Below are 16,019 nucleotides of genomic sequence, written 5' to 3'. Positions count from 1 at the left end.
TTTAATAAAATATATTTTATGGGAGACTTGGTATGATGTTTGCACAGCATGTATATTATGAGTAGATAAATTTATTAGGATTATTTGTTTTTCCTTTTTTGTTTATGAAGGTGAACTAGAGCCACAAACATTGAGTTTTGAAGTGAATTTAGAGAAGGGAGTGTATAAAACTTTCTGTCCAGGTATAGTGCTACGCACAGTACCGTGATGGACAGCAATGGAACAATGGTTGTGTCTTGCAGTAGACTGTATTACTTGCAGTACTTTAGCAATCCTGAGTTTGTATGCCATGAGTATGCACGATTATCTTTTTGATCTGGTTGAAAAAAATGACCAATCACTCAGTTGATTTTCATTTTAATGAAGATTTACTTTGCTCTGCAATATTTTTTACTTCCAAAACCAGAGAGCTCTGGATTCCAGAAAGAGCCCAACTGAAAGTAGCATCAGCATAAGTAGCTAAAGTAAACTTTTAGGTGATAAAGCACACAGACTACAGCAACTTAGAACAGCCTATCATTTTACATAAATAATATCTCAAAAGAAATGTCTTGTCCTGTGAAAGCCCTCAATTTACTTCATAACCAAGTTTATTTTAATACACTCCACTTAGGTATTTTTTTTCTCTCACAAACTTGATTGTGTTTTCACAGACCCCTGCTGGGCACTTAGATGAATACTTACAGATGGCTGAAATCAATTTTGTTCTAGAATTTGAAAAAAAAAAAAAAAACTGCTTAGCAGTTGAACTGTCACTTCTCCCATTAATTCAATCACTGAACTAAAGTATTTGGCTGTTGGGTCAAGCATGTGGATGCCTTCCAATAAAAAAGATCAAATTAAAATATTCTGTATTGACTTTAAATTTTGTGAATTATGCAATCTTTTAAGCTTGTGACATTGCTCCAATTTATTATTCGAGCATGACATATTTCATTGATCTGAATGTGAACAGTCATATCTTAAATGTACTGTTACAAGTGAACTGCAAGTTTTCCCAAGAGAAGCTCTTTAGTTTCCATGTCTTAGTCTAAGCAGTAATTTTTTTCTTGTTTTTAATTATGTTATGCTAATTGTGGCCCCAATTATACAAAGGCTTAAGTACAACAGTAGCGTTACTCTCAGAATGTAAAGTTAAACACATGCATATATTTTTCAAGAGTGGGGTCATGCTGCTACATAAATATTAGCATGTTAATCTATACTGAATCCAAGAAGAGGAAAAAGAAGAAAGCTTTTACAAATGTCTAATTTCAATGGCAAATGCTGCATCACAGAGTGGCTGAACTATGGCAGCAGCAGAAGGGGCTTTTATGTGATAATTCTGAAAATAGTATTTCTTTTGAAAAATATACTGAACAAGAAACAGTTTGGCAGAGTTCGCCATCCTCAGGGATCCAAATTCCTCTGCTCTGGACTAGAAAATATGCAGTCTCTAAACTAATTTTTTTTCAGGTACCCAAAAAATGAACATAAGGTTGTGCTTTAATGAGTCCCATAGAATAAATATGCTTGTGCTGTCTACATTAATTTTTATAAAGGTATGATTTTGTTAGGGGGCTTATTCCTTCACCCTCTCAGTTCCCTGATCCTTCTCGCATGAACAGAGAGCAACAATACCCGAAGTCCAAAGGTGAAAACAATTTGATGTTTATTGGGGTGACCTTCCAGCAAGCTTAAATCCAAGTTCCTTTTTCCTTATTTTTGAATCCCAACTTACCTCCTGTTTTCCCCTAATTTATATAGTAGCAATCTCAGCTATACCTTAACCAATCATTTTACTGAAATTTGCCTAACCAGTCCTAACATATTGTAACATGATTAGCTAACCAATTATATGCCACCACCTTAATTAGTTTACGCCCAGCAAAATTAATTATACAGCAGAGAGAAACAATCACAGAACCAGACAGAGACCATGCAAATAAACAATAGTAAAGGGGGAACTATAATAACAAAACAATACAGAAGTGAGGATTTTACAAATACATCTGTAAAGACATAAGGGTTTCCCAGCTGTGTCTATTGATAAGTGAGTTCTTACCAGACAGAAAACTATCAAATTAAATTTCCTTTTACATCTTCTAGGCTCTTCCCTTTCTCTGGAGGTGATAGATAGGATCACCTTTCCAACAGCCCCAGATTGCCTTATTTCAATGTGACTAGCTTGGAATGTGATGATGTGACCATACGCTTCCCAGCTTATGGCTGCCTCTGCCGCTTAGCCAAAGGCCTTAGCCTAAGAACAGGGCCTCAGACTGTCACAGTGACAGAATCCCTTACACAGATTCTTTGTTTTATACCTCTATAACTAGCTAAATGATAAACATATACCTAAATTCTTAAAGTATAGGTTTTTACAGACAGGCTTGAATATCTATATCCTAACAGATTTCAGGGGAAAAAAGAATGGTATTAAATATATGCAACAGTCCTATTCAAACAGAAGAGGGAAATAACCCAATTTCTATGAAGTCTCTTTTGCTTTGATGTAGAAAGAGACTGATCTTTCTTGGTAAAAATGTAATGTTTCTCAATGTGAACTTGGTGTTACAACAATCATCATTTTCTATACCAACTGCCACTGCATATACTTTCCTTGTTACTACTGCAGTGAAATCAATAGTGGTATAATTAAAGGTCTTGAAGACTTCTTTGGAGCTGATTCCTATGCATTAAAGTTCCATATGTCTCTGTTTCCCCAGTGGGGAAAACTCCGGCATACAGAGTAGAGTCTGTAATCTCCCAGCAACTTCCTACAATATTTACAACTGTGGATTGACAAGACATAGATTTCTGTATGCAAAAATAGACAGTGTACGGTCTTTCTTAGTGGCATTTTTCTTCCTTAATTAAGGCATTTTTGTTAGACTGGATCTGTAAAAATGTGATTCCTGTGAACCTTTTGGACAATTAAACAAGCAGTGTATATAATTTAATGACAATAGATTAGATTAAACAGTGGCTGGAGAAACTGTAAACATGATTGTCTTTATGCATTTTTAATTGTTATTTTTAGGAGTGGTGAGGGGGTATTGTAAACTGAGAGCAAGATCAGAGCCTTTTGAAATCTGAATTGTCTTGGTAATGATACCTGTCTTTGGGTCATGCTCTCCTTGTTACATTTTCACTGGTGCTACCTTGAGTTCTGAATTTAGGTCATTATTGTTCCCTACATGGGATATCCCCATAGAGGAGATGGGAAGGCTTCATTTGCATTCTTCTGTTTAAAGTAGTGATGTACTTTGCCCAGCTATAGAAGTATAAAGGGATGCAGCCTCCCCAAACCTACAGGTAATTTTAAGTTTGAGAAGAACCTGTGCAATTGCAGTGGCTCTCAATCCCTTAGCAGTTCTTCAGGACTTCTTCTACATGATCAGGGAAGGCTAATGCTGACAGGGTGAGCACTAAGTTATTGGCTATTATCCTACAAGGGAGGTAGGTACAATTCTTTGGGTAGTGTCACATTCTGGGGTGAAATACAGATCAGTGAGGAATTGTCACCTCTTACCCTGTAACCCGGAGTGCCTCACAATGTCTTGCTACTGTTGCCCTCTGCCTGGGATGCCCACAGACAGCAACAAGCATGTACTTTATGTATTGGGCAGCCGTGGTCCAATGGTTTGGATTCTGGAGCCTGACTAGACTTCCACTGATCCCCACCTGCCTTGGTTAACAACTGATAAGGTGACTTCACACTCTCCCCCGCCCCGAATTTTTCCCCAAAAGGTGTTCTGGAATGCCCAACCTTGTCATGGAACAAGAGAGGAATGATAAGGTTCGTTGCTCCTTTGAAGAGTCAGTATACAACAGTTTGATACTTTAACTGGAGTTACCAAACAGTTCAGTTCAAACACAGCACTGGGTTGGTTTATTTAATTCCAAAGAGATGGCTATTAAATGAGTACAAGGATTAAAGTCCGAAATGGTTACAGGAGAAATAAAGATAAAATGCCTTCTGGCAACTAAAACTTAACAAACTAGACTTGATTCAAGGTAAAATCCTCACCATGTGCTTTCTCCAAGATGGCTGACCGAACCCTTGGGCCAGAATCTATCTCCCCACATGTCAAAGGGCTGGTACCTTTGTCTTCTTAGGTGAAAGATAACTTAGGGTTTCTTGGCCCCTCTCTTTTATAGTCCAATAAATCTTTGAAATGGATTCTTCTGAAGGATATGTCCAGATGAGTCTCTTCCCAGCTGTGAGGTAGGCTACATGGAGTCTGTCTTGAAGGAAGTTTTCTGTTGCTTCTTCCCCTCCTGGAGTTGTCTGCTAAAATGTAAATTATTTTAGTTCCTGCCCCCTCCAGTGCAACTTAATGAACATTAAAAATTTCCTCCTCTGTTGTGATAATGTAGGGTTTGCCTCCACCACTTGTTAGCTCCATGGGTCTATTCACACAATATGTAAAGGCAGTCTCATTGTCTTTCAAAGTACTATGGAAGCAACTCCCACGTGAGGAAACTACATTCCTTTGTCTGAGATAAACTTGTTTAATAGCTTTACCTAGTCTAGGGCACCTGGTCTTGAACGTATGACAATGATATCCTATAAGGGGAATTCATAAATTTACATATAATATTGCTATATACATTTTACCATGATGTTATTAACCTAAAAGTTATTAGTTTTCAAATGATATATCACAAGGCATATTTTGTACAGGGGTGCTTAGGTCCATGGGTAGTGACCAACTTCCAGCATCCTGCTTGACCCCACAATACAGACATTCAGAGCAGAGCCCAATCCCCATGGGAGCTTCCATGGAGGGAGCAGATCTTTGAGTAAGACTGTAGTAATAATAAAGCATAGAAGCACCCCTTAAGATTTGTTCTTGCTCTCTAATATCTAATAATATTTACTGTATTTTTCATGTTTTGGAAAGTTGGCCATTACTCTTGTATAAATATGCAAACAGTTGATTTTGCACTGTTTCTCAGAAGGAAGGACAGAACCCTTAAAGTGCATTGTCTCATGTCTTTTGTTTTCAAGTAACATTTTTACCGCAGTCTACATCCACATACAAATGTGGTAAGGTATTGTAGCCTAATTAGAGTTAATTTTCTTTGTATTTTGAAACCATGTAACAAATTCTGAAGTAATCCTTGGAGGATCTAACGATGATAAATAATTCCCTTTCAGTTAACACTGAATAGATTCTCAGTGAAGCTATTAAAAATTTAATTTGAATCAGGAATGTTATGAATACAAAAACACAATATTTTAAATTGTTTCCTCATACAATTGTGCATAAACATTCAGGAGTTCAAATTGCTTTAGTTGTCCACATGTTGTAATTTTGTTGGGTAGTGTAGTTCCACATTCCATTCATTGTCGCTAATGTTTTAATGGGTTTTTGCTTATTACAGTTTTGGCAGAATTAATTGAAAAGTTTGTGTTGCATCTTTCTGAAAACCCATCAGAATGTTACTTCAGCACTGGAGAATATGAAGGTAAGTTTGCAGGCACTTCATATTTGAATTTAAAAGAAAAATAATATATCCATATCTTTTTGACTATTAAAAAAGTAGCTAGACGTCTTTAATATTCTTTGTTTAACAGTTCATGTATTCATTATTCAAATCATGGGGAACATTTAGCGTCCTTCTGGAACAGGGCCTGTTTGTTGAAGCACAGTGTGACTAATGTTAATGGAATTTTGAACCTTCTTGTAATATATGTACAGTACATAAAGAGAGATACAGAATAAATGATGGTATGGTATAAAGGTTTTATGGATGCTTATTTAGGAATTAATTACATAGGTGACTGAGTAATACTGCCATCCCAAACAAATGCCAGTAAAACCCATCACGTATTGTTTATAAGTTACACATTTAACCAACAGCTATGTTAGAAATGTCTTAGTTTAATTGCAAGTGAGGGCTGTTTTTTTTTTTTTAATGCTAGCCCTCCCTTTTAGTTACTGTGAGTCCATCTACATGTGTCAGGGAACTAAAAATACAATTAACTCACTTTTTAAAACTCGTAAAAATGACCCAAACTAACTTTCCCGTACATTAAATGCCAACACTTTATAATTCACTTTTCTCCATACTAGAAGGAAATATTTTGTGTCCTATTGGAAACCTGGTAATCTTCCCATTTTGAATGGTCTTAAGCTCCTTTTTCTATCCCTATTAGATCAGGAGATATCTTATCTTAAATCGGTTTCTTGTGCAATGTTGTCCATCTAGAACCTCAGTACAAGTTCGTAGGGAGAACTTACTGAAGGAAGAAAGGCTTTTTTTTTTATAAGGGGTTTTGTTTTGTTTAATTGCAGCTCTTGGAAACTATTCAGAAGTTATTAATGTTTGAATAAATATTGATGCATATAGATTAGTGAGCAGAGTGCGGGTGAGTTAGTCAAAGATAAAGGATAAATAAAATTTATCACCTGGCTCTACAGATTAACAGCATTTTTATCACCACAAAATATGTAGTATAACGTAAGGGTTAATTGACAGCTGGTCAGAAAAAATTAAGTAAGACATTTTGTATCAGAATTTGCCAACTTGTTGAAATCTAAATATGTTGCAGAAATGGTTTGCTTTTGCTTAAATTCTGACAGAACCCAGGCAGACTGCCCTGGAGCCAGGGCTCCCTGTATAGCTGTGTGGAGAACAGTTTTTCAAAGAATTTTGAAAATCTTTGGTTTTATTCCAAATTAGAGCAAAGCCAAATTTAAAGATCTTCAAATCCTCCATGAAATGGAATTACCATTTTCTGCCCAGCTCCATTTATTTTTTGTGAGCTTAGGGTAGTTGTTATTCATGAATGAGTTTTATGAAGTAAAATTTTCAAAAGTGCCTATGTCCTATTGAAAATGAATCTAGCTTAGCCTCCTAAGAAACTTAGCTACTTCTGAAAATTTTATCATCAGCCCAAATCAATGCAGGTAAAGGAACAGATACTCTGTTAATGTAAATTTCCCTAGCTCCAGTTGGCCCCAAATCTCTTTGCACATCATATTATCATGTATTTTACATATACTATCTTTGCTACATAAACTGTTTTAGGAGGGGTTTTTTTTTGAGATTTTTAAAACACATAATTGAGATTGTTTCTTTATTCTCTTATTTACCATGTGTTCAACTGTGCTGGTTCAGAGACTGAGGAAAATAAAAACTAATAAATGTAAAATATTTCTAAACATAAGTTGAAATATTTTTTTCTAGATCAAAAATATAATTTTAAAGTTCTATGTCTCAGGATCTTTCAAAGCTAGATGTAAGTCCTAGATTCTGTTGGAAAGATGGGATTCAACCTACTTTCTAAGGTATAAAACTTACATGTATAGCCCTGTAGGGACGCAAGGTATCAGAATTCAGAGTTGTGACATTTGTATGTATAGAAAACCTGGGCCAGGTCTTAATGGGTATGACTACTCTGCGATGAAAAACCTGTGACTGGCCCATGCCAGCTGACTCAGGCTCCCGGGGCTTAAGCTAAGGGGCTGTATAATTGTGGTGTAGACGTTCAGGCTCAGGCTGGAGCCAGGTCTCTGGAACCCTGCAAGATGGGAGAGTCCCATTGGGCTGCAGAGGAATAGACAGGCTTGTGAAGGGAGTGTGTGGTGTTCTGGCAGTGTTTGGTGCTCGTTGGGGGTTTGTTTTGCTGCGGATGGTGGTGTTTTGGTTTGTTTTGTTTCCCAGACTAACAGGACTTAGGTGAGAAGGCTATGACATATGTCAGATATGACAGATCCAAGGATTGGAGATGCAGGTGGAAACTCTGGTTGAGTTTAGAAGGGGGTTCAAGCAGATGATGGAGCAAAGACATGAGGAGGCTGAAGGGAAAAGCGCAGACTTGCAGATGGAAGCAGGACCAAAGAACTCTGAGGGGAGACTGCTGGGTGAGGAAAGTGGACACAGGAAGCATGTGACTAAGAGAAACAGGCAGAGGAAAAGACAGGCTAGTGAAGGAGAAATAGTGATCAGGAACAGGTTTGCGGAGTTGGAAAATGAAGAAGGGTCACAGCAGGTGGTCACTGAAGGTGAGAGGGCAAGGAAGAAGAAAAAGGAAGCTAGTCCTATAGGAAGAGGGGAAGAGTCAATGGAGATAACAACACCAAATATGATCCCCGGGATGATACGGGATGTGATACGGGATGATTGCAAGGGACAATAGGAATCGAGAGGACTTGCAGCCAGAGGGAACAGGGGATAGACCGGAGAATCGCACCATCACCAGGAAAAGGCAGGTCTACATGATTGGGAACTTCTTACTGAGAAGAATAGACAGGCCTATAACTAGAGCTGATCCAGAGAACAGAAGGGTGTGCTGTCTGCTGGCTGCTAAGATATGGGATGTGGACCTGGGGCTGAAGAGGATCCTAACGGGAGCAGGAAAGGAATCCACTGATTGTCCTTTGTGGGAACAAATGATATGGCTAGGTTCTCGCTGGAACGTATCAAGGGAGACTATGCCAGGCTGGGGGAGACGCTTAAGGAAATCGAGGCTCAGGTGATCTTCAGTGGGATTCTGCCTGTTCCTAGAGAAGGGCAACAAAGGTGTGACAAGATTATGATGCTCAACAGATGGCTCAGGCAGTGGTGCTATAAGGAGGGTTTTGGGAAGTATGGCCACTGGGAAGCATTCATGAACAGAGGACTGTTCTCTCAGGATGGACTTCACCTGAGTAGAGAGGGAAATAGACTTCTAGGATGGAGGCTGGCACAACTGATTAAGAGAGCTTTAAACTAGGAATTTGGGGGAGATGGTTGGAAGTTGTCCAGGTAATCTCCACTCTGGATTTTAACATTGAGAGGGAAGAAAATGAGGTAAGAAAGGATACAGCCGTGGTTAGGAGAATGGACAAAGGAGGAAGGGTAGTGTAGATACCAGTGTAATAGGTGATACGGGCGGTAGAACATCTGTGCCTAATCGGGTAAAGAATGTGAGTGAAGCCAAACAGCAAAAATTAAGATGTTTGTACACTAATGCGAGGAGCCTAGGAACAAAATGGAAGAACTAGAGCTACTGGTGCAGGAAGTGAAACCAGATATTATAGGTATAACAGAAACATGGTAGAACAGTAGTCACGACTGGAGTACAGGTATTGAAAGGTAGGTGCTGTTTAGGAAAGGCAGAAAAAAAGGCAAAGGTGGAGTAGCATTGTATATCAATGATGAGGTAGATTGTAAAGAAATAAGATGTGATGGAATGGATAAGACAGAGTCTGTCTGGGCAAAAATCACATTGGGGAAGAAAGCTACTAGAGCCTCCCCTGGGATAGTGCTTGGGGTGTGGTGTAGACCACCGGGATCTGATTTGGATATGGATAGAGACCTCTTTAATGTTTTTAATGAAGTAAATACTAATGGGAATTGTGTGATCATGGGAGACTTTAACTTCCCAGATATAGACTGGAGGAAGAGTGCTAGTAACAATAATAGGGCTCAGATTTTCCTGGATGCAATAGCTGATGGATTTCTTCACCAAGTAGTTGCTGAACGAACAAGGGGGATGCCATTATAGATTTGGTTTTGGTGAATAGTGAGGACCTCAAAGAAGAAATGGTTGTAGGGGACAACCTTGGTTCGAGCGATCATGAGCTAATTCAGTTCAAACTAAATGGGAGAATAAACAAAAATAGATCTGTGACTAGGCTTTTTGATTTAAAAAAGGCTAACTTTAAAAAAGTAAGGAAATTAGTTAGGGAAGTGGATTGAACTGAAGAACTTGTGGATCTAAAGGCGGAGGGGGCCTGGAATTACTTCAAGTCAAAGTTACAGAAACTATCAGAAGCCTGCATCCCAAGAAAGGGGAAAAAATTCATAGGCAGGAGTTGTAGACCAAGCTGGATGAGCAAGCACCTCAGAGAGGTGATTAAGAAAAAGCAGAAAGCCTACAAAGAGTGGAAGATGGGAGGGATCAGCAAGGAAAGCTACCTTATTGAGGTCAGAACATGTAGGGATAAAGTGAGAAAGGCCAAAAGCCCTGTAGAGTTGGACTTTGCAAAGGGAATTAAAACCAACAGTAAAAGGTTCTATAGCCATATAAATAGGAAGAAAACAAAGAAAGAAGAAGTGGGACCGCTAAACACTGAGGATGGAATGGAGGTTAAGGATAATCTAGGCATGGCCCAATATCTAAACAAATACTTTGCCTCAGTCTTTAATGAGGAGATTAGGGATAATGGTAGGACGACAAATGGGAATGAGGATATGGAAATAGATATTACCACATCCGAGGTAGAAGCCAAACTTGAACAGCTTAATGGGACTAAATCGGGGGCCCCAGATAACCTTCATCCAAGAATATTAAAGGAACTGGCATATGAAATTGCAAGACCATTAGCAAGAATTTTTAATGCATCTGTAAATTCAGGGGCTGTACAGTATGACTGGAGAATTGCTAACATAGTTCCTATTTTTAAGAAAGGGAAAAAATGTGATCCGGGTAATTACAGGCCTGTTAATTTGACATCTGTAGTATGCAAGGTCTTGGAAAAAAAATTGAAGGAAAAAGTAGTTAAGGACATTGAGATCAATGGTAATTGGGACAAAATACAACATGGTTTTACAAAAGTTAGATCCTGCCAAACCAACCTGATCTCCTTCTTCGAGAAGGTAATGGATTTTTTAGACAAAGGAAATGCAGTGGTTCTAATGTACCTCGATTTCAGTAAGTCATTTGATACAGTTCCACATGGGGAATTATTAGCTAAATTGGAAAAGATGGGGATCAGTATGAAAATTGAAAGGTGGATAAGGAACTGGTTAAAGGGGAGACTACAACGGGTCATACTGAAAGGTGAACTGTTAGGCTGGAAGGAGGTTACTAGTGAAGTTCCTCAGGGATCGGTTTTGGGACCAATCTTATTTAATATTCTTATTATTAACCTTGGCACAAAAAGTGGGAATGTGCTAATGGAGTTTGCGGATGACACAAAGCTGGGAGGTATTGCCAATACAGAGAAGGACCGGGATATCCTACAGGAAGATCTGGATGACCTTGTAAACTGGAGTAATAGTAATAGGATGAAATTTAATAGTGAAAAGTGCAAGGTCATACATTTAGGGATTAATAACAAGAATTTTTGTCATAACCTGGGGATGCATCACTTGGAAGTAACAGAGGAGGAGAAGACCTCAGAGTATTGGTTGATCACAGGATGACTATGAGGTGCCAATGTGATATGGCCATGAAAAAAGCTAATGTGGTCTGGGGATGCATCAGGAGAGGAATTTCCAGTAGAGATAAGGAGGTGTTAGTACCGTTATACAAGGCACTGGTGAGACCTCATCTGGAATATTTTGTGCAGTTCTGGTCTCCCATGTTTAAGAAGGATGAATTCAAACTGGAACAGGTACAGAAAAGGGCTACTAGGATGATCCGAGGAATGGAAAACCTGTCTTATGAAAAGAGACTCAAAGAGCTTGATTTGTTTTGCCTAACCAAAAGAAGGCTGAGGGGAGATATGATTGCTCTCTATAAATATATTGGAGGGATAAATACCAGGGAGGCAGAGGAATTATTTAAGCTCAGTACCAATGTGGACACAAGAACAAATGGATATAAACTGGCCATCAGAAAGTTTAGACTTGAAATTAGACGAAGGTTTCTAACCATCAGAGGAGTGAAGTTCTGGAATAGCCTTCCAAGGGGAGCAGTGGGAAAAGACATATCTGGCTTCAAGACTAGGCTTGATAAGTTTATGGAGGGGATGGTATGATGGGATAGCCTAATTCTGGCAATTAATTGATCTTTCACTATTCGCGGTAAATATGCCCAATGGCCTGTGATGGGATGTTAGATGGGGTGGGATCTGAGTTACTACAGAGAATTCTTTCCTGGGTCTCTGGCTGGTGAGTCTTGCCCACATGCTCAGGGTTTAGCTGATCGCCATATTTGGGGTCGGGAAGGAATTTTCGTCCAGGGCAGATTGGCAGAGGCCGTGGGGGTTTTTCGCCTTCCTCTGCAGCCTTCCTCTGGGGCACGGGTCACTTGCTGTAGGATTCTCTGCACCTTGAAGTCTTTAAACCACGGTTTGAGGACTTCAGTAGCTCAGACATAGGTTAGGGGTTTGTTACAGGAGTGAGTGGGTGAGATTCTGTTGCCTGCATTGTGCAAGAGGTCAGACTAGACTATCATAATGGTCCCTTCTGACCTTAAAGTCTATGATTTTAAAGTTGTTTTTGCATTTTTTTATTGTGTGCAGCATGAGGGCAGCATATGCACATAGTATATTGGGTAATATAAAATCTTTACATGATTTGAAGGTCTTACTTTTCTTCCTCACTTATATTATAAATCTGTTCCAAGGGATAACGATGTATATGAACATCTCTAATTTTGTGTGTGTGCGCACATGCACATATGTATGCGTATATTTGTATCATACATTAGTGTGTGTGTGTGTGTATATATATATATATATGTATATATAAGTGGATGATCATAATGGTCCCTTCTGCCCTTAAAGTCTATGATTCTATGATCTATACCGCAATTAAACAGTCCCTTAGCCTAAGCCCTGGAAGCCTGAGTTAGCTGGCACGGGTCAGCCATGGGTTTTTAATTGCAGTGTAGACACACCCAATCTTGCCTGTTCTCGCCTTGGGCTGGTGGAAGAAGAGAGGGTTGTTTTACATTTCTGGAGAGAAAGAAGAAATATTTCCTTGATGGATTGATTTTCTTTTTTAAATGACACGCTTTAAAAGCTTCTCAGGAGTTTGAAATGTTAGAATAAATCCAGGGGTTAGTAAGTAAGTGATACAGCTATAAGCATGTGAAAAATTGTACAAGCCTAACCAATTCATCACTTGTATATTGCCTATATAAATATATTATATTCTTGGATTCCAATCACAGTTTTAATGGTGTATAGAATTATGTAAATGCATGTAGAATTACTGTATGATTTTGCATTATTTTGAACAGAAATGCCAGGATTACAACATAATTTAATTATCCACTCAAAATCATACCTTTTAGGCTTTATTTTCAAAACCCTACAATAAAGCTGTGAATGAAAGAGGTTTGGATAATAGTTACCAGCTTCCTCCTGAGACAGAGATCCTTCAGGCAGGCACTGCATCCTGGTCCCTCTGAAGTGTGGGAGGCTAGAAAGCCAGATCAGAAGACAAGCCCAATTCTGTTCAATTTGTAGATAAGATGGAGTTTTTCCTGCACATGTCAACTACAGCAGAAAGTGTGAATAGGCAAGGGAAATGTTAGGATGCATGTTAGGCTTGGGAAACACTCAGCTTCAATATTCAGTAGACTTTATACCCATTAGCTTCATTTCTCAGAATTGGAAAAAGTAAAAAAGTATGGACACAGCAACAAAACAAAACTGACAAAAGCAAAGGCCTCTTTTCTGGGTTACCTTGGGTTTTACACTTTCTCTTTCCATGGTAAATAACTTAGGCTGCATGATAGCCCTTGTCAGAATTTTTCAGCAGTATTTTAACCCAATCATCCTTATAAGCAAAGTTGGACACACATTATTGGAACATGACTGAATGTTCAGCTCTCAAAACAAACATTCCAGTATACATTGTGTTATTTCTTGACATTACTGGTAGCAGGCACTCTGAGAATTCATTAATCAGTAAAGCATTAGTTCTTATCAGTCTCTTTTCCACAGTTGTATTTGTGCCATTGTCACAAATAGTGATACCCCTAATCTTATTAGATTTCTTATTCTTGCCCTGTATAAAGTCCTTCACTCAGTCTAGGTCATAAAACAAATATATTTGTTATGATTATGAAGAACCTAGTATTAGACAGTATTGTGACATACAAAAGTTTGAAAGTAACATGTGTAACCCTTCTGCCAGGTGGAGCGGGCAGCAACCAGGGCTGGGTTCAATATCTAGGGGTTCATTTTCAACAATACAACAGAGAACCAGCTCCAGTCACCACGCAGTAACCTGGGAAAATTACACACCACCCCAAGGTGCCTCTGAGAGACAATACTTCCCCACTCTCAAGCACAGAGTCTAAGTGTAGAAAAGAAACTTTTAATTGAAAGGAGTGAAGTCACCTGACATTAATTAGGGAAAATGCCACAAGCATGATTCATAATCATAAAACTGTGAGCAGGACACCCACCCCAGAGTACATAGGGAAGTGTCTTCTGCCTCATGTTCCTGAGGTCTACAGCCAAAAGTTCCTTTTCTGTGCACCTCTCTGTTCCCTCCTCATACCTCATTCACAGTGGTTGTCCTTGGTCAGTGAGGAGCCAGGAGTCAAAGGTGCATCTGTGTGAGTTCACCTCCCACTCGGGGAAGAAGGCACCTTGCTTGCTCCTCCATCTGAGCCAGCCATGGTTTCTCTCTACTGACCACCCCACTAGCTGCAGTTCCTCTCCGCTGGCCGCCCTGCTGCCTCTCTGCTATGACCTCTGCAGGTCAGTCTCTTGAGGTTTCACCCAGCTCTCAGTGATTTTCAGCTCTTAGGCTGGGCAGATACGCTGTTCCACCACAAGTGATTGTCAGCTTTTTTGAGCACTTAAAATAAAAGAAGGCTCCTAATGGAGTCTATTTAGCTCTATCTTTGAACAGTGGGGAGGAACAGGTAAAACCAGATCAGGGATCCTTAGGCAGAGTCTGCTCCTCCTGGCTGGGATACCTGTCCCCACCCCTCTTACTTTCACGGGGTCTGGTATTAGAGCCCCTTGCTTAATGAGGTCCTTTCAGCTAAGGGTGACACTCCCTCCCCCCCTTTGGTACAGGTTAAGCACAGTTCTGCTCCTCTTTATTCATACAGTAAAGACAACAACCCTAATAACAACATTTCACTACCCCTGCATTCAGTACTAAAGTGATTTGTAACCCAACACCAGACAAAGTTGATCACTTTGAGCAACACTGCTCTATCTGCTGGATGTCTAGGCAGAGTAGGTATGTTCATGAATTTAAAGTTCTGTGTCTCAAGATCTTTCAGAGCTAGATGTAAGTCCTAGATTCTGTTGGAAAGGTGGGATTCATTCATAAATACAATTTGCTCCTGAAGTCTCTTCCCCTCCCAACTAGCTGTTAGGGGAGAACTCTTTCAGACCCTTCTTACAAACGAATACGCTTAGGGGCAAAAAATAAAGATAAACCCTTTCCCCCTCATATGCTGTGAAATGAGTAGGGCCAGCCAGAAAACAATTCTGTTTTTTGAAAGCTTGCAAGGTTTTGAACTTGTTCTTGTTCCAATACTGAATGAAATGGGAATCAGGACCTATGCTTCCAGGCCAAATTTAAATGTTAGGTTCCAGCAGCAAAATAATGAAATACAAATAGAAACCCATGATCAATATGAACTGAGTTTCCTTATTTCTTGGATATCAAGTTTGTCACTCTCTGATTGATCTGATAATGAATGAGTACCTTAATACCCAGCCTTTCCAAGATCTTCTGTCCCCGAGAGACTTATGGAAGGATTTCTCTAAGAAAGGGGACAACTGATTCTTGACCAAGACTAATTGTATTGTTTGTGTTACATGATATTGTCTTTCCTTCACCAGCCTGTTTATGCAATCTCAGCCAAGTCTTATAAATACTAATATTTAATACAAAAAAAAAATCCCTACCAGCTCATGCATTATTAAGGAATTAGCCCATGTTTTACAGAATCAGCCCGAAACAAAAACAAATCAGTCAATCTACAGAAACAAAAATATAATAAGACAGACCTTCCACAAGAATTAATATGTAGTATTTAACCAATAACATATAAGTAAATTTTAGGACCTCATCTCTTCCCAAGCACCTCTCCCACCTCCACCTCCAAAGAAGCTCACAGAGCATCAGATAGATGGTGGTATGCTCCATCCTCCCTCTGACATTACTCCTTGGGATTTGAACAGTCTCTTGAACAACAGAGGCTTTAACAGAAGCCAGATGTTTTATTTTAATAAACAGAAGCTGTAATTTGTATGAAAGTAGTTTCAGTACAATGCATGGATACTCGGTGTTTATCATGTTCCTTGAAATAAGAAATTTATTATCTTTAAAAAAATGACAGCCCTTAGGTAGCCAAAATTAGAATAACACAATCATCCATCTGTTGTGGACTC

The 16,019-nt window shown here is 39.1% G+C and overlaps 1 protein-coding gene across 6 annotated transcripts in view; it reads left to right on the top strand.

Moving 5' to 3' along the window:
• TBC1D32 (TBC1 domain family member 32) overlaps positions 1-16,019 on the top strand; it is a 170,165-nt gene that overhangs the window by 112,029 nt on the left and 42,117 nt on the right. For all 6 annotated transcript variants that reach the window (XM_043542858.1, XM_043542859.1, XM_043542856.1 and 3 more), the window contains one exon: positions 5,371-5,454. In XM_043542858.1, coding sequence (XP_043398793.1) covers positions 5,371-5,454 — 84 coding nt within the window. The remainder of the gene's footprint in view (positions 1-5,370; positions 5,455-16,019) is intronic.

This window comes from Chelonia mydas, chromosome 3 (genome assembly GCF_015237465.2).
Source record: "Chelonia mydas isolate rCheMyd1 chromosome 3, rCheMyd1.pri.v2, whole genome shotgun sequence".
NCBI classification, from domain to species: domain Eukaryota; kingdom Metazoa; phylum Chordata; order Testudines; family Cheloniidae; genus Chelonia; species Chelonia mydas.
This window is presented reverse-complemented; position numbering and strand designations above follow the sequence as displayed.